This window comes from Bombus vosnesenskii, unplaced genomic scaffold, assembly GCF_011952255.1.
Source record: "Bombus vosnesenskii isolate JDL3184/JDL3185 unplaced genomic scaffold, Bvos_JDL3184-5_v1.1 scf7180000013348, whole genome shotgun sequence".
Taxonomy (NCBI): domain Eukaryota; kingdom Metazoa; phylum Arthropoda; class Insecta; order Hymenoptera; family Apidae; genus Bombus; species Bombus vosnesenskii.
Window position 1 is genome coordinate 67,647 of NW_022882984.1, and position 18,909 is coordinate 86,555.

The 18,909-nt window shown below is 38.4% G+C and overlaps 1 protein-coding gene and 2 long non-coding RNA genes across 8 annotated transcripts; 1 reads left to right on the forward strand and 2 right to left on the reverse strand.

Annotated features, from left to right (window-relative positions):
* Positions 1–48: 48 nt before the first annotated feature.
* On the forward strand, positions 49–1,447 carry LOC117236368. Its single transcript, XR_004493842.1, has 2 exons — positions 49–187; positions 1,170–1,447. It is a non-coding gene; the product is annotated as an uncharacterized LOC117236368 (long non-coding RNA).
* Positions 1,208–11,953, reverse strand: LOC117236365 (alpha-tocopherol transfer protein-like). 3 transcript variants are annotated; one of them, XM_033499234.1, is made up of 5 exons: positions 11,831–11,953; positions 6,077–6,386; positions 5,395–5,489; positions 3,246–3,560; positions 1,208–1,933 (listed from the first exon to the last, which is right to left on the reverse strand). In XM_033499234.1, exons 2-5 carry the CDS (start codon positions 6,237–6,239, stop codon positions 1,577–1,579), a joined length of 930 nt encoding a protein of 309 aa, XP_033355125.1. In that variant the 5' UTR covers positions 6,240–6,386; positions 11,831–11,953; the 3' UTR covers positions 1,208–1,576. The 3 variants fall into 3 exon arrangements, with proteins under 3 accessions (XP_033355125.1, XP_033355126.1, XP_033355124.1); XM_033499235.1 differs by lacking the exon at positions 11,831–11,953 and adding an exon at positions 11,655–11,671; XM_033499233.1 differs by lacking the exon at positions 11,831–11,953 and having other exon boundaries at positions 6,077–6,743.
* Positions 11,954–15,332: 3,379 nt separating this feature from the next.
* Positions 15,333–18,829, reverse strand: LOC117236369. 4 transcript variants are annotated; one of them, XR_004493844.1, is made up of 4 exons: positions 17,240–18,829; positions 16,683–16,859; positions 16,406–16,608; positions 15,333–16,306 (listed from the first exon to the last, which is right to left on the reverse strand). It is a non-coding gene; the product is annotated as an uncharacterized LOC117236369 (long non-coding RNA). The 4 variants fall into 4 exon arrangements; XR_004493846.1 differs by having other exon boundaries at positions 15,333–16,057; positions 16,135–16,608; XR_004493845.1 differs by having other exon boundaries at positions 15,333–16,589.
* Positions 18,830–18,909: the final 80 nt, after the last annotated feature.

Consider the following 18,909-nt stretch of genomic DNA (forward strand, 5'->3'; position numbering starts at 1 on the left):
CCACCGCGCTGACAATGTTCGCTCGTTTTCCGTGAATCGCTTCGATGTCGGTCAGCCGATGCTCTCGCGCACCGTTCGTTTGTTTTCGCCACACGGATCGAGGGACTTCGATCAGGGGGTTGCCCTGTACACCTGTCGTCCTTCTTCGGTCGATGAACCTATCTGACGGACTGAAAACCATTCTGACGTAAGTCAACATTTTGAGAATTTACTTTTGTATCCTTGACTTTTAGAAAGTATCTTCCCTTTTCTGGTTTCATAATTAAATTACTTTTGCGTGTTGCTAATTATCTTTTGACTTGGTACGATATTCGTTTTCACGATTTCAAGAGACGATACATTTTTTTAATAATAAACGTGAAACACATTTTGCGAAAGCTAATAGCAGATTTGCTTACGTCGCTGCGATTCTTAGCTTGTATGCAGTTACGTTTGCAATTTCAACGCTTACAACTTGTTTTCGAGTGATCGAACTTCGACGAGAGTTCTTGAAATTTCGCTGTAGTTTCGCTGAAGACCGGAACAGCGAACGTATTCTTCGATCGTGGTATTCGAAGTCGAGCACAAAAATCAGTATTGTTAGTCGATTTCTGATAGACACGAGTCGTAATTTTCATTTGTCGCTTACGTGTTATTTGTTTCGAAAGTTCTAGAAATATATACCTGCGGTTTACTTATAATTGCGCTTCGCGCTCGTGACTAATCCAATGATTCACTGCGCGCTTGTATTATATTTAAACTTGTTTTTATTCAAACCTGTTACGCAAATCGGTCTCGATTAACCGTCGATTATATATTCAGAATTTTACATCAGAATACGCGTAATTTAACTGTTTGTCGTAATTAAAATGGAAAAAATTAAAAAGCGAATAAATTTGATCAGCTCGAATCGTAACTTTAACTTAAGATTCATTTTTCTTTGAGATCGTTTGCTAATAAATCGTCAATCTTTTAACGTACATAGTCTGAACGATGTTCGTATCTTGATAAAGGAGATTGATAGCCCTTGTTTCGTTTGATTCTGCCGGGAAAACGAAGGTTTCGATTCGATCTATGGATACAGTCAACGCCAGTCCCTCCATTTCCCAGGAAATTGAACGATGTCGATTTTTTTCAAGCCATTAATTCGTCTCGGATCCATTTATTATCAATTCGCGATCTTATTCTAGCGTCCAATGGAGATTCGGCGAAAGAGAAGAAGGAAGAGTGATTTTTCTAAAACGTTTAATCAATACTATAGTGGAAAGTACTTGGTGACCACTAAATAGTAAAAAATATAGGAAGTCGTGGAACGAACGTAATAATGGAATATCGATTATAAAATATACAATATTTCAGTTGCGTCTAATGTGATAGTTACTCTAAATAAAATGTATCCTCTGACAGGGAAGAAACGCGTTAAAGCAACGATGATATAAAAAAAAAAGTAAATGAAATAAAAAAAAAAGAGTCAAGCCAAATCCTAACTGGATCGACGTGTCTATAAATGACCATAAAACGTACATAGTTACTGTTAATCAAGAATGGAAGATAATATTGAACTGGCAACGCAGGAATCCCTGAGGCACATCCTAATTCAATCCTCGACCAATTGGTCTAACTGCTTCTGTATCTCCTCAGGGACTATGTAGCCGACTTGCTTCATCTCTTTGACGATTTGAGGGACTTTGCTGAGGTTGTCTATCCACTTGTAGTAAGGCAATTCCTCCCTGGTTCCGCCATACTTCTTCGGCAAATGGAACGGTGAGATGTGCTCGTGAAGGCTTTCCATGTTGCTACCGTGAAAGAAGATCTTGTTCTGCATCTTCACGTCCAGAAGTGGCTTAAATACCGAGAACATCACGTCGAATACCCAGGATTGATGGAGGATGTGTATAGCGTGGGTCGTCATTGGGAACGCTGACACTATCAAAGCTACCACCATACTGGCCACCTAGCGAAGACAGAAAGAGAAGATCGATGATTATTGAATTTGTTAAAAATTCATTTTTTACGATTACATCACGGTCATTTAGCTAAATACGTTTCTTACTCCTATGCTATACTTTCGAAAGAGAAATAAAATGGTTGTTAGAAATAAATACAATAATTTATTATTTCAAATCGTTATCTTTTTTTTTTCATCCTCGTTTCAGATGAAATTTATTCACGCTCGATCTCGAACACTCGATACATTCGCGTATCTCCTAACATTCGAAACTCGATGATTTACTGCAATTTATCGTTGCCCAATGAGCTGTTAACTTGATCAAGCTTACATTGGAATTGCATTGATCGAAACAGTAAGATATCTCGAGATTTCGAGGAGGATAAAGTGGATTTCCTTTTAACGCCGGCTTTCAGCTACGTTCTCCAGCTCAATCGTGCAAAAGTACCGCGAGGATAATACGGCTTTTAGATTTGCAGATTTTCCTAATTCTATGCTCTTTATCGATATTGAGATGTTTGTGAGAAGAGTTAATGCGAGGGAATAAATCGGCAATTGACATTCTAAAATTGAAACGCTCCAGTCACTGCATACTAACTGGACTAAACCAAGATTTAAGACACGATCCTCTTACTTTTAAGAATATTGAATTTTTGAAGTAGTATCGGCCAAATGTTGACATTTACTTAAATAGCGACGATCTCGTATCTGGAACTTCTCAGTGACGATAAATCCTCCAATGCAAGGGACAAAGATGCGAAGGAATATTTTTTAATGATTTTGCAACAGTAGGAAAAATGATCGAAAAGTGACGTCAAAGTTCGACCACCTGCAAGTTCTCGATTCTTCCGCGTTGTCGTACAACGTTATCTTTCTCCGTCGTCGAACCAACGACTAGACGAAGGATCGGGGTCCGACGAAGAAGTTAGTGGCTGCACGGAAGAAGATCTGTGTCGAGAACTTTGCGAATTGTTGAAGTTTCAAGGACACCATTAGTGCCGCCTTTACACAGCTACCACTTCACCGGATATTCGGCCGGGATGAATAAACGTAACAGGAGGTCGCCGGATAAAATGAGAGACGATTAGTTTCAAGGACGTTATAGATGGTTTAAGTTTCAAGAACGCTGAAAGCAGATCGATACCGGTAGCTAAGATATCTTGCTCTCGGATTTAGATGCTTCTTCCGCGACTGAGTTTCGTTTAATCGAGTGCTCGATTCTCGTTTCCCCTTCTCTTTCGTTCTCGTACAGCGTCAATTATCATCTGGCCGATTATCAGCGTTATCCCGAAGGAATAAAGAGAATAAAAAGAAATACCTGGGGAGTGATAGTCCACGCATGCGCCATAGTGATGCCCTCCAGATCAAAAATTACATCGCCGCCAAGGATTTGCGCTCTCGGCTCCAAAACTCCGAGTTCAAGAATGATGACCGTGGCTTTAAAGATCTCCTCCACGCCATATTTCCTTGGATCCCAATTTCCCAGTCGATAGATCATTATTCTCCTGCCATCCTGCGTCCTGTAAGCTGGCACTGACATCACGTCGTCTTCGCCGATGTGCTTCATCTCCAGTGGACACACATCTTGATGGATCTCCGGATGTTCCTCTTTGAAGGTGCAGTAGTTTACGATCTATCGAAAGATCTTTTGAGAAACAGGAGCGGTTTTCGGTTAAGTTAGTACGGTGAAGAGCGTAATTGAACTCGATAATCGCGAGCTTCGTGCAAATCATTATTTACTGTCGTCAAGTTTTTCACGTGCCATCAACGCTGTGATTATTGATTCAGTTATGCTCCTCGTTGTATATGTATGATGAGGCTTTCTCGCGATTGAGGTTACTTAGAATTCGTTTTCTGCTCGAGTCTCTAATCGATATCGCAACAACGTAAATGCTGGAAAATGTTTAAATTTTGTAACCAAGTTTCAATGATATTGTTCCTAAGGAGATCTGATCTTTGCTTTAAAGTCGAGTTCCGAACGTAAAGTTCGATTAAACGCAAAGACTGTCTTGCTATCGAATAAGCGGTAATAATAAAAAATTTGTGATTTTTAAAACGCGTCAAGCATTTTCTACATTTTTGCACCTTTAAATATTCCGCAAATCCATGAACATCCGTAGTCTACCAATGACGAAGGAAATTCAAATTTTAATTTCTAAATTCTTCAAAAATCCTTTCGGAAGATCACCGGCCACGCCTCGCGGCATTAAACAGATTCTTTGCAATTTAATCTCGCTGTTCAAACTCGACCGTCGTTGCTCAAATATAGAAACGGAGCAAACAACGAACACCAACCAATAATTAATGGCGTTTCAAAGGAACGTCGAGAGAAAACGAACGCGATAGCGTTCGATTTAATCCGTAAAGAAGACGAGGTACAAACCGTGCAATTATTCAAGCGTTTCGTAGTTTGTCGACAGAAAAAGGTCGACCTCGAAAACGCAATCAACTCTGTTAACGATGGCCACGAAGAGAAAACGCGCGAAACTGAAATACGAATTCGTTTCATTTTGTGATATCGCGCCAACTTCTTTTAAAGAAAAGTAAATTTTCTAACTTAATCGAATTTTTTTCATTTATCGAATATGTGCTTTATCGGTGATTTTTAAGGTATATCGCCCTTTCAACGAATCAACGATATGTCGTAACTTGGGATACATCGCGACTACCCATCTTATCGAATCTTGTAGATTCGATGGTTTCCTCCTCTCTCGAGAATCGTTCGAATCTGGATTACAGCACTTGAAAATCGAATAATTGAGCAAATAGAATGGCCATTGGAAATAAAGTCGCTTGAATCGACGGATGCGAGTTTCTTGCTTCTCACGATCGAAGTGAACTTTGATTCAACCTAGTCAGCTAACTAATCGGCTGACGTTCAGCTCGTTCCGTCTCTTTGTTTGACAATTGCTTTTGTCATCGCTTGAGAAGAAGGTGTCGCTGACCACGTTTATACAATGATTCACGCGCTAATGATCGAGAAAGATTCCGCCATTCGAAAACAGCCATTCGGAAAAGATCGAAATAAATGATAGTATTAATTAATTGTATCATTTAATCGTATCGTATCAATGGATCAGAAACGAATTGCACGCGAGTCGTGAAAAATGAAAAGTTTCGAAAGAAATAGGTTCGAGGAAAGACATTTTCGATCGCAGCAAGTCGACTGAGTTACCTTGACAGGATTATGCAACTGTTGCAGCTGGACTCGTTTTACGAATGCTACCTCTTTCAGCCTACAAATTATCTTATTCCAGTGTCGATAAATTGGTGTTAAGTATACCACATGTTCGCTATAATTTCAAGGAAACTACTTATCTAATTGCATGGATTTGCATATTTTTACGAAATTAATAAGAAAGCGTTCGGAAAATACGAAGAAGTGGAGAAAAAGATTCGGCCAGTCAACCATACTACGTAATTCTCAGGAAATATCGTATCAGTTTCGTTATATTAATGAAACTTACCAGTCTATGCGCCCTGTTAACGTTGAAATTCCTCGTCCTTAGAAACCTAATCAAGAAGTCATCGTCCATCCTGTGCGGCAGACATTCTCCTCTCTCTGTCGAACAAAGAATTCCCAAGATAGACAAAGAACGCGTTTTCACTCGGCTATCTCGATTAATTATTCCTCCGACTGACGTATAAGTTTCTTACGAGCTAAACTATTTTGATCTTCTTAATAATAATAATAATAATAATAACATAATTAATAATGACATAATTAATGGACTAAATTTGTTCTTTCATGGCAAGCTAAAAACGCAAAGATATACGCACACATTATGCAGAACATATTCAACGTATAGCGACTAAGACAAATATCTAGTTGATCTATCTTCTTACGTATAATGTATTATAACGTATAGTCGTAAACATATGAAATTGCATAAATATTCGCATGAAGTATAATATACTGTTCTCGAAGTTTAGTACTCGTAAAGCTACAAAGTACAAATATCAGTCGGCTTTTAATTTTAATTAATCAATTCTTTAACTAATGAAATTTTAACTTTAACCAATACAATTTTACCGATATACGAGGCACATAACGTAAATTATAAAAATGTTTCTACCAGGGTTAAAATATTATCGCCAGTCGCTGTATCTTTTGGGCAACGTAAATCTCCCTTTCTCAATAATAATTACCATAAATCATATCCCTTAATTCCTGAAGGGTCCTACACTTAACGTCGTCCGTCTCTCCAAGTTCTCTCCTGGCGTACTCCATCACTTCCGGCGAGGGTTCTCCAAGATCCAAACAAACCTCCTCGTCGTTCGACTGGATCTGATCGTCCTTGAATTCCGGCATACCGTTTGAATCGTTGCAACACTTTCCAACATCGATGTCGCCGTTTTTCGGCGAATCCTCTTCGAGAAGAAGCTCCCTCTCGGCTCCTGGTTTCGGCTCGTTCTTCAAGGTTACACCGATCCTGCCATTCGGCACGTCCTTCGTATCCTGTGGCATGATACAGACTCGCGTAATCCACGTTTGACTACGCTCGAGGAACTGTTAAGCCCAGGACTCGAGGATCAACGTGATTTAACGTCGCGACGTCGAATCGAGAGATAACCTCGACAGCGCGGTCGCAGGCTGTAACAGCCGCGCGCAACAGTCACCGTACGCAATTCGCGGCCAGCTTACGACTGGTTTCGTTTCTTTCCACTCGTCACTGCCTTATTCGGCCTCTTTCCGCCAGCTTTTCTTTCAGACAATTGGTAAACCGAGTTTAGAATTTGAAACGAACTTGATGTCGATTGATAGAAACACGTTTCGACGTACTTCGATTCGCTTCGGTTTCGTTTACGAATTATTTTGAACGGCTAGCTCGTCCTTCGACAGCGAATGGCTTTATCAACAAATTTTGAAAATTTCCCAAATACTTGAAACGCTCTGGAATTGTAGACATATTTCGAAGCACCGCTATTCTAAGATCGAATTGATCGCGCGTATTAATTGTTTTGAGACGTTTCCGACCACTGATTGGTTTAAGAAATCCAACTTCCAACGTTGCATTACCTCGACAGATTACAACCGAGTTCGTTCGCATGAAATTACGAAGAAGAATACATCAATCGTTCGAAGAACAATGAGTAACACGATACGAGTTTCTGATATCGTCATCAGAGGGTACTACGTGCTTATAAAATTTCCTTTTTTCTTCGTACGTTTCGTTTCGCATTCGACTAACGATAAATCGTCGTAGCGATAATGACACAGAGAGAAGACTCGTTCCTCGTTTATCATCGACACGAACGTGTATCAAACACGAAACTGCCACCAGCGTGAATCACCCATCGCGTGATGCGTGTACGAAGAATCCTTCCGGTTCCTGCACGAAACAACGCGTTCCGACTGTAAAGACTTTCGTTCGGTTGCTGTTCACCTGGCTCGAACACAATCGACGTAACTTTCTCTCCGAAAAATGCGCTCTGCGAGAACGATTACCGATTTACGACCGATCCGTGGTTTCTCAGTTTTACAGAATGACTTTGTAGAACTCCTTTTTCGACACGAACGAATACTCGACAGGAATTTTTTGTAAAAACGCTTTTGCCAGTTGTTCAACGGAAAAACATTGTTCGAAAACACCTGCTATACAGTCGCGAGATGCTGAATGAAATTTTGGCCAGTTTCAATTGGATTTTTGTTATCGCTAGGTCTTCTCAGAAAGAAGGAGATTTAAAAACGGTGTTATGGGAGTCGCAAATCGAATACGAGAGTCGATCCAGCAGCGATGCCGATCGGTGATGCAACTGACTGCAACTAAGGTGTTCGACCTCGTTGCATCGACTCAAAATACACTGCAATTTCCCTCTTACCTGCGGCCTTACTGAGAACGTTAATGTTAAAAGAAACGATCACGCTGCTCCATAGAACGATTCGAATTCGTACATTATTTTTTCATATTTTTGAACTAACGATATTTCAAGCGTTTACTCCGAAAAAATAGTTCTTTAAATAAATATTACGCTCTATTTATGAACGAGCATAGTCATAGACAGCGAAGAGTATAATCGAGGAATTACTATTATATAAACTATTTGAATAGCGTCTACGAGAACGAATAAGATATTACCGCATTAACATCTCAGAATCATTAATCGATAAATACAGGTTGTATCATATATGTAACGTCATAATTAAATCACGGACGTACACATACGCAAATTCATTTTTACGAACATACTAAACAAATAGAATCTGAATAAATGTTTCCCTGACTCCGCAAGTACCGCGACTCTATATATTTTCCACATTTTTGCATATTACATATGCAAAAATCCGTCTATTTTTGCACCTTTGAGTTTCTCGTAAACACATAAACACGAGAAACCGATGTCTAACTAAACGATTGTGCCGAGGAATCGACGATTTAATATTTCGATAATAGTCGTAGACTTCCTATCTTTTTCTTTACTTCAAATCAATACTACTTTATCATTTCGCACAGTGCTGCGCCTCTATACTTTTGCAATGTAAAGTTTGCGATATTCTTCCTACTACGTCTTATTCCTTCAATTGATTTTCCAATATTGACTGATAACGATAACGTGTATTCTTCCACACGTGCGTCGCCGGTTTCAAATGGATTGGTAATACATCGCGGATACCGTAAAATTACATTCGTAAATGAAAATATTTGAACGGAATAGTTGATACTTTTATAAATGAAATCCAAGAAACGGAACCTACGTTAAATTTGAAAAACTTCCCTACAACGCGCATAATGCATTCTGTGTAACTGTTCGAATACTTTCGAATACAGAGGCGTGTTATTTCCTGTACCGTGCATTGTTATACCTTAAATCCTTAAATACAATAAATAAAATAATAAAAAAAAGTAGACGCATAAATATCCGCGTTCTAACGACGAGCAAAATTTCAGGGAAAGCGACCAATGCACGTATTGTACATATACAGCGCACGAAAGATCTATTTAAGACACGTATAATCTATTTACAATCATACTTCGAAGGTCGTGACATTACTTTTACAACCGTGAGTCGGTATCATTTTTTTAACACGCAAATCGAACAAGCGTCTAAAGTTCAAGGTACTCGAGTCTGCTTAAGAAAAAAAGAGTACAGACTTTGAAAGAAACGATTCACGCAAAAAGCTTACCGACTGTATGAATTAGATATTAATCACTGTACAGTATCATTATCGTCAAAAGGCAAAAGGTATATTAAAAGGCGAATATTATGCTTATACACGTCAATTCATAAATTATATTAGCTTTCTAAAACTTGTAAAGAGGCCATTCTCGCGTATAGTTGTCTCGTTAGCGATTTTTTATCAGATCGTTATACGTTTAACGATCGTGCAGCTCTACTGTTCAAAGAGGCATCGTAGACAGTCGGTTTGTTCTCGTGGGGAAAGTTTAAAGTTACGAGCTGACTTTAAACACTGGCGACTGCATTAGCGCATGAAGTAACTGACGACTAAACAACACCAAGGTCGGTGCAATCTTTCAACAGATCGCTGATAGTTCGGTTGGATAGGATTTCTTAGACACGGTTGACAGACTTTGCGCTGCACATCGTGAGATATTACCTGGGAAACTAAAAATAGTTAGATTTATAGGTAAAAGCGTAATAGAAGCGAATCATGCTGCGAACATAGAATGAAATCTGACTGAGAATAAAGCTGAGCTTCCGTTTTCTATGCCTCCTCGTTTATCCGTAGGTAGAAAGGAAGCGTAGGTTGCACAAAAATAAAAGTACGGGACACGGCGAAACTCGACGAAGATACGGTGGTAGTGGGTGGTGAGTAGTGTTCTATGGTTGAGTTTCTACGGATCAATGAACATTATGGTTCAAAGAACATCTTCGATCACTTGACAAACGTTAGCGGTCGTAAATCCTCGGATAGATGTATAAACCAGTAGAAAACTAACGACTAAAAGTCCTATCCGCTTGTGTCTTTAAAATCCTTCTTGTATATACACAATTCGTCGATGTATCGTCTAAACTACTTGATCTTTAAATTAAGTTAGTGCTCAAATGCTTTCCATCAGCTTCGAAGAACCTATTTTATTTCACTCGCCATTTAGAGACTAAAAAACCCGAGAATAGAAAACTTTTCAACTAACAAAATTTAGTTTACAAACCACGGAAGAGTTAGAATTGCGCCACGAACAAATTAGATGCGTGAACTCGCTAGCAACATGCGACGGTTGCAGCGATCGTTGCGAGCCATGCCGATACCGTGTTGTCCAAAGGTAATACGTCATCGAGATTACGAAACATGTCATGGTCATCCTGCTGCATCCACGGTTCGGTGCTTTCACTAACGACAACCTCGTACCCGACTTTTGTCGTGGGTGTATTACGATTCGCATATTAAGGAAAGGAGAAAGTAAAAGTAAGAATCTTAGCGATTGAGCCTTCTATCTCCTCGTTATATCAACGTTCTATAAATAACATTTAACGTAACGCGTAATTTCGCGATGAAAATATAATTGTTCAGGAAATCTACGATCTTTGCTAAAGAATTCCACTTTCCATTCTATTTACGGAATGACATAATACGATAAACCCTCGTTTTTCAACTATAGGGCTATTACAAAAGTTAGCATAATGACAGATTAACTATATAATCACGAAACGATATTCACGCTTATTAGCTAAACTGTATTTACGTATATGCGATATCTTTCCCTTGTCTTTAATTCAGCTATATCTGAGAAATAAGATATCAGGTATTTCTCAACGAATCTTGTCGTTTACGTTTTCTATTGGTTTTCTAACGTTTCTAGCTGCTGCTGCTCAAAATTGGTGGAAGTAATTGTTGCGTCAATAAAGTTATATCTTTCAATCATTTCGACTCTATTTTCGGGTGTTTTCGCCACTGGGATGTACCGTGACCAAATATATATCGCAGAGTTCAACAGACCAAATTATATTTGGAAAAAAATTTGTTAGAAATTTATTCTGGAGCTGAGTGGAAAATATATCTTTTTCGACGCGATAAACAAATAGATGATAAAATATAATAACTAAAATAAAGATAGAAAAGCGATATATATGCAACTCGAGTTAGATATAGGAACATAATATGCGGTAATTCATCATTACGTTGGTTGATGCAATTTCACTGAACGTGTCTGCCTAAGAACGTCTCATTTCTACTTTCTCTGTTCTTGCAAACGTTACCGCAACAACGTCTCTTTTTACAAACATGCCAGTTAACTACGACGTAACTATCAATCGTTCAACGAGTCATTAAAGCATCACTGTGCTCCAGTTACCGTTCACGTGCCGCTTCTTTTATTCTTCAGACAGTTTTTCACGGGATTACATTCCTCGAACACTGTTTTTCTTTGTTTGCTCGTGTGTAAAATCCAGGTGAATGTTAACCGATTAGTCGACTCACGATGGATGAAAGTGCAATTCGCATACAGTGGGTTATTTAAATCCTTGAGAAAACTTGACAAATTTACCAAACAATTTACAAAACTATTTTCCACTATCGTGTTATTCTATCGTTAACTTATTTTAAGTAATTTCTCGTGTCAATTTTTTCCTGTAGATTGTGTCACAACGTTTAAAGTCTCTTCGTTCGTCAAGACGACGGTGAGATTCGCATATAACAATTCGACGACTGCAGTGAGATTAACATCTAACTTTGTAAACGACAATGATCAATAGCTTCAAGAAAAAGAAAACAAACAAAAACCTAACAAACAACTCCGAGATATCAAAAAATACGATTAATACTCACTCGATGAAAAAGCTTCGGAAGACCTGCAAGTTCCAGAAACTGAAAACTAGCAACCAACTGGATCCTAGCAACCAACGAGGATCGATGGGACGTAGAAAGGATACGTACAAAGGACAAGAGTGAACAGTAAGGTTTAGAAACAACTGCGAGGATTCGAAGGCTTTCAAAGTACTTACTCTGGCAAACTGTAACTTCACTGATTCAGCAGGGCTGCTTTGTCAAGGACGTGACTTGATCCGTGCGCTAGCGCGAACCTGCGTACACTGCGACTACTGTAGAACCTACTAGGCCGGTTTCAAGCTTCTTCCGTGTTTGTAAATCTGCGAGCGAGAAAGTTGTACGTCGATTGTGGCACAATCACCGATCCAGCAATGCACGAACGTTCCTCGGGCTGACAATGCTTCCTGCAGGATCTAGCGCTGTGTCATTCGGTGCCACTATCTTGCTACTTGTTTGATGCTTTTTCCATTACAGTTCAATACGTTTCTTGTCTCGTGGACCGTAGATAGCACGCTACATCACCAAGAAATGTAAATAAATCGGACGTGTATGCAAACAAACGTATCCACGACGTAACGTTTTTCATACCTTTTTATAAATTCGTATTACCAAAAGCAAAATTAAGAAAGGCAAATTCCTAGGAACATGGTTTTGCTAGCAAAAGAAAAATATACTTTATATTCGTTTACAAATTTTTCCTTTTGATAGTATTAGGTTGTCCGAAAAGTTTCTATCCTTTTTTGTAAGGAAGTAATAGACGCACAATGTTTTTTGTTTTATATTAGATTATCGAATTACGCGCAAACATAATAATACAGATATAATGGATCCTACCTAATACAATGAAATAATATAAAGCAGAAATTGTTGTTCATCTACTATCACCTTATGAAACGAAAGAAATTTTTCGGACAACCTAATACGTTACACTTGATGCCAACGTTTCGCGAACGTTGTACCAGCTTAGTTCGCTTCTTCGTCTGAAACTATTCCAGGAACTAAATAAACGAACTGTAATATTCACGAAATATAGTCGTAAAGTGCAACGCGCTATCAAAGATACGATCGAAGCTAGGAAAACTATAAATATGTTATATAATAGGATATTTATAACGTTTCTGCGTGTTTCGATATTACACGTATCTTCGATAAAGTATCCAAGATGGGCTGCAAAACACGTCCGCTTATAAACCTGTTCCCCAGAAAAAGAAGCTGCACATGATACTATAATAATGAACGGCAGCAAAAAAAGATATAATCAAATATTTTCAATATTCCACGTGTTTTTATCAATTTAATTAATATTCGCGTAAGATGTTTCAGTAGAGTTATACTTTAATTGGGTCGTAAGAATCCCGTTTCTGAGTAAAAGGAGATACGCGATACTGCGGTAACAGAGATTGAACAATCTTCTGCAATAATGAGATCACTGCTATATTCCAATCTAGTAATCTCACCTGCATTGTCACGAAAAATTTCCAACGATCTCAGTTTCTTTGTACCTCCGCTTGTAATAATTGAACTACGAACGTTTATCCATCTATGAGATATTTAAATGTAGAAAAATCTACAGAATGTATAGAAAGTAAACAAAGATGTTTAAAATCCCCGAAATAAGATACATCTTATAATATCTAGAGAGCAAAACAAATTTTTACGTAGGAACCGTTTCCTTAGCTGAGATAAAATATCGTTCGAGTTTTCAAAACATATTTCTTATCCATTAAATATAAACTCGCATAAATATCTGCAGCCTATTCTTCTCGCGTAAAGACAGCAAAATCATGACAGAATTGAATATTAATTTCACTTCTAAGAAGTCATTATAAGATCGTATAATTTTCAATCGTGTCTATAATTTGTATATCATTAAGAAAAATGCGTAAATGCTTTAATCATGCAACGCTATCGATAAAACTGAAGAAATAGCAAAAACTTGATAAACTGTAATGATTTTAATCTTCTACTGACGTTATTATTGCAGCTTATTATACTGAAACGAACGAAGCTTTCTCATTAAGCTAATCGAAGTTTCAATAAACATGTCCAACACGACCATCCTGCCCATCTATCGACCATCCATTTCCATTCGCTTTTTGTTTAACGATTTCCCAGAACCAAGTAATCTCGTGGTCGAGCTGTTGATTTAGTTTCAAGGGTTGCTCGATGCTTAATGGCTGGATAAGCTGCTCGCTGAAGCAAAGATTCCAGAATCGTTCATCTAACGAAATCTCCCTGGAAGAAGGTTTCCAAGAAATTCGAAACCGAAGAAGACTAACCGTAAGAAAAATGGTAGGATTAGGTATTAATGGAATAAAATTACAGGCTTTCTGGGCCGATAAGTAATAACATTTGATAGATGCGCAAGAAAGATTTATCGATGAATACATAACAACGCGAAGCACGTGTCGAAGAATTCTTTTAATTACTTGAAAAAAACGCAAGCAAACTTGTAAAACAACTTTCATTTTGAACAGCTAACGCATACTATTCGCGATTTCTATTAGCATACTACTCTCGTCAAGCATATTAATTTCACTTGCCAACGTAACGTCTCTGGGTCATAGAATCAGTAGGGCAAAAATCTTTAATATCAAATTCTTCGGTAATAACATAATATCTCATATACGTTTATATCATCCAACGATGGAGAAAGTTGCAAATCGCGGTTGTACGACCGTATCAATTGTAATTTGGGATAAGAACAGCGTGGGATTTCTGAAAATGTTTGTAAAAGATGCTTTAAAATGGCAATGCAATTATATTGCAGAAACACGTAAAAATAAGTTAAAACGTTATTATGGTAAATTTTTACGGAACCTGAAAAAATTGTAAACTTGGAGATTGAAAAATTAAAAATTTCTATTTTAATAATTCGTAATCATAGGAAATTCGTATGGAAAGTTACATAAGGAATTTTACAAACCCGATGCTATAAAATATTCCAAAGGTATTCGAAAGTGAAATTATTAGCAGAGTGTTGTCCAATTCCAGAAAATTTCTCCTGACATTTCCAGTTCCTAAAAAGTAAAAGACTAAAATCTGTGGAACGTACGAGCACGTTTATTCGCGAGACATCCATCGTAAAGCACCGCGCCGCTTTAATTACAGCTAAACGATCGTGCGCTCACGCGATCTCTCGCACGATCAGCGAATAACAGAATTGATCGACGCTGCTATGAATTTCACTACAGATAGCCGTTATTCCTGGATTAGGAATCATTCGACTCGCAGCTTAGAAAGGGAAATCGTGAAATTCATTGGCAGCCGGAAACACGCCCGAAGCACATCGGCTTGGCACTGGCCACACTAATAATACAACAGGTTAATGACAGGGGAATCGTACGTGAACGTGTAGGAAGTAAGAGTTTCCCCCTCTTGGCGAACAACGGGCGATCGACGAATCGTTTCTCTGTTCGACAACGATTATCAACGTTATCAGAATTATGGAGATACTGTTTCTCTTATCGAATCTTCTCGAGTTTTAAACAACTTTCGATTAATCTTCAACAGAGCGTGTCCTGTTAGTTTTTATGACTCTTATTAACAAATTCCATTTGTTTGTTTTCATTTACTTCGTCTTTTATTATTATTATACATTGTCTATCGCTTTTTATTACTATTTTAATGTCGTATTATATTTATCGTACAATTCCTATATGTAAAAATTTTACAAAAAAACATTTGGATTCATCGATCACGATAAATTTGAACAAAATGTCTAGTGAAATTTATTCGTAAAAGATTTATTAAGGAAAGCAAGATATTTCTGTTCGATATCTGTGGACTAAGACTTTTGCTCTTTACTGAACGCATGTACAAATGGAACATTCTATGAAATCAAGCACGTAAAAGAATGATAACTACGCACGTGATTATCGAACTTTCATGAAAAAAGAAGAGGGGAAGGAATGCATAGGAGAAATCGTTTGACTGGTTATTGGAAAGAAAATAACTTATCGTTTAAACATTTCTACGTAAGCTTTTATTCTAAGAGGCAAATACAACGTTTGTTTAAAGAAACCTAGGATTTAGATAGAGTAAACCGAAGATTTACCGGGGATTTATTTGAGGAAACATAACTGTAAAAATGTTCGTGTCCTTCTTATGACTCTTACTGTCTTATCATCTTCTACATTTCCGTAATTGGCGTTCTTCGTGGAGCAAGACGTCATAAGGAGGATGAACAATTTTGGAAGAAGCGCCCAATCGTTATTCACGAAGATAAAACTAAGAAGTCGCGTTCCAAGTCTCTCGCTGAAAGGAGGAGACCTCTACCGACTTCAGATAAAATTCCTGCTAAGCCGTCAACCGCGAACCACTCGGGGCTCGGTTAGAATTTTACGATACAACTCATGGCGAGCGCGTGATGGCGAATTTCGAGCAGGTAGAGCTCTAACTTACTGTAAGTTTTGCAAAATTAAACACCTGATAATTCTATTTAACGTAAAATACTATGTTACGTCGGGCGACACTCTACCTAGACCAGGTCACACTCCACGGGCAAGGTGGGAACCAGATGTCCCCTCATCCTTACTGCGTCCCCTCGATAGTCCTAAGGACCCATTATAAATCTCAGGACTTTGCTAGCTAAGGTCCTTCAGATCGAACAAACATCTCTTTACCGAATCGTTTCTAAAGCTTATTGTTTACTACGGGAAGACACGGGAAAGTTAGTTTTTCTTACGTATGACACTTCCCACTAGCAACTTTCTATCGAGGGCGGCTAAGACCCTTCCTAGTCCACCAACCTTCTTTTATCCAATCAGAAACAACGTCTATTGCCCTCGCTTTCCTAACCAAAATTGTCATCAACAAATCCGATGGTCCCTTGCGTTAGACACACCCACCGCTAGCTTTCCTCCGACACAGCATCGTCGCTTTGATTTACTTATTCTTTATCGTTAGAATAGTCAACGTGTCATTATCGGGCTTCTATCCTTAAATCAATCACCTACTTAACTTGTACATACGCGTCAATGTAATTACCTTCTTTACAAAGTTGTTGAAATAAACATTAATTTATACCTGTTAACTCAGTGTAACCTCGATCGAACCATCCTTATTATCGTAACAGAAATCAGGGGATCGATCATTTCGTGGCGTCGATTATCTAATCGTAACGGGAATTTACGACTCCCGTTGACGCGCTTTCTCGCGAGTGGTCGAAACAACTAAATTTGTAGAAGAATGTCTACCTATAATCTGCAATTTGAAGACGTGTCATCAACTTGTCGCTAACGTTATTATTTACAAAAGTATTAGACGACGATCGAAGCGGTCAGAAAAAATATTTAACTAGTAGAGTCTTTGCTATACATGGGAAATTACGCGATTATATGAAGCTCCACGAACAAATACGCAAATAATTAATATACTACCATCGTACTTGCTGAGATCAGTAATAAACAAAAAGGAACAAATTGTAAGTACAAGATGGCATAGTTTCGTATTGAAAACACGTCCAAATGATAAAAGCTTGAAAAATTCTTCTAAGAAAGGAAAATGTAAGTATGTAAATATAAAGATATAAGATAGAGCGGATTTATTCGAATGCATGCATAGAATAAAAACAATATACGTACTTTGTCGATCCATAAACGAGTAAACATGTAACAAAAAACCAATCAGCTTCGTGTTCGAAACTAGTTTGTATTAGTAAATTCAATTATTGAGTCTTCGCAAGGCAGGTGTATATTCCTTCGATGTACACGTTTCCATTAGCCGTACTCAAAGTGCAGAACTACCAAACTGTGGAGGAAAACACGACGCTCGTTCCTTTTCACGACGACACGGTCATTGCATACAAATGTTGCAACGTGCTACGTGCTTCTTTGAAGCTGCTTCTCTATGGCCGGACTCAACATTGTAACAATAGCGATAGATGGTCAACCTTCCGTCCTTCTCGGCTTAATACAATGTCACATCAACCTCAAATTCTCATTTCTAATATCTAATTCCCTTAGTTTTACATTAAAACGTATATTAAACGAAAAAACAAAAAATAGTTGGTAAACCGGTATTATAAACTACAGCTGTTTATGCATTTATGGGAATTCGAGAAAATAAGAATATACAGAAGATATGTAATATAAATGTATCAAAATATACAAACTGTCATTATGTTTTTTTTCTGTTTCCATTACATTCTAGAAATCATGAATTATGCACGAAAATCTGTAGTTATTAGCATTGTCACTATGGTTCTCGGTATTTCTTCGACGATTATGATTTTTCTTAGAAGAAGTATTACTTAAGTTAAACAATCTTTCGCGTTAGTTCCGCTGATTTATATTTGTTACACACTGGCGGCAGAAATCGGACTTCGCGCCTAGTTCAAGGAAACGCTCGCATGTAATTTGTAACTGACGCACAGGGCGTCCTCGGATTATCCTCCTTTAAATATATCCTTGTTCTTTTTCGACGGTTTGCATCACGACTTTTCATCTTGAAATGCAACTTGTGGACTCGATACATACTTCCTTAATATGCATAAATATTTATCACAAAGGATTACGTATCAACGGTTCGTCTTATCGATTTATCAATACTTCGTGAATCTCGTGGAATCTTCAAGTTCGGTATTCTCCACTATTCGATCTTCCTACGATTTAATCGTTTCTTTGATCGATTATCTCTTTCGCAAGGCAACAAAATAATTATCGCACTGTTACTGTCGCTATTGCTGATACCGATGGAATACAAAGGTTCGATAGCGACCGACTAGCTACACTGGCAATCTACCATTTCCATTACCATATTTTAATGCCTATACTAGGTACCCCAACACCGATACACCGTAACGTATCTCTATTTCGCACTCCCTCTATCTCTCGTTCACTCTGAACATCACCGATGCTCACATTCATATTCAGCCCTCGTATCATATAACAAATCCTTCCACCATGAAACCACCGTCGTGTCGGACGATCGATCATGCATCCTGACCCACCCCAACGCCACAGCGACTCGGCTCATCACGATCCGTCTCCAAGTTCAGCGTCAATTTATTTATAAACACCCATAACCCGATCCCAGCCGTGCCATCCGATAAACAAACATCCCTTTCCTCCTACCAGAACTTTCGCCGGGGAGAGGAAGCGGCTGATAAACAGGCTGTTTCGCCCCATTAATCCCGTGACCGACAGAAATCATCCGTCCCGTTTCGTTCGTTCGTTCGATCGATCGATCGTTCCACTTCGAGCATCGAACGGCACGCGCGTGTCTCGGCCACGCTGTCGTCGACGAGCATCGA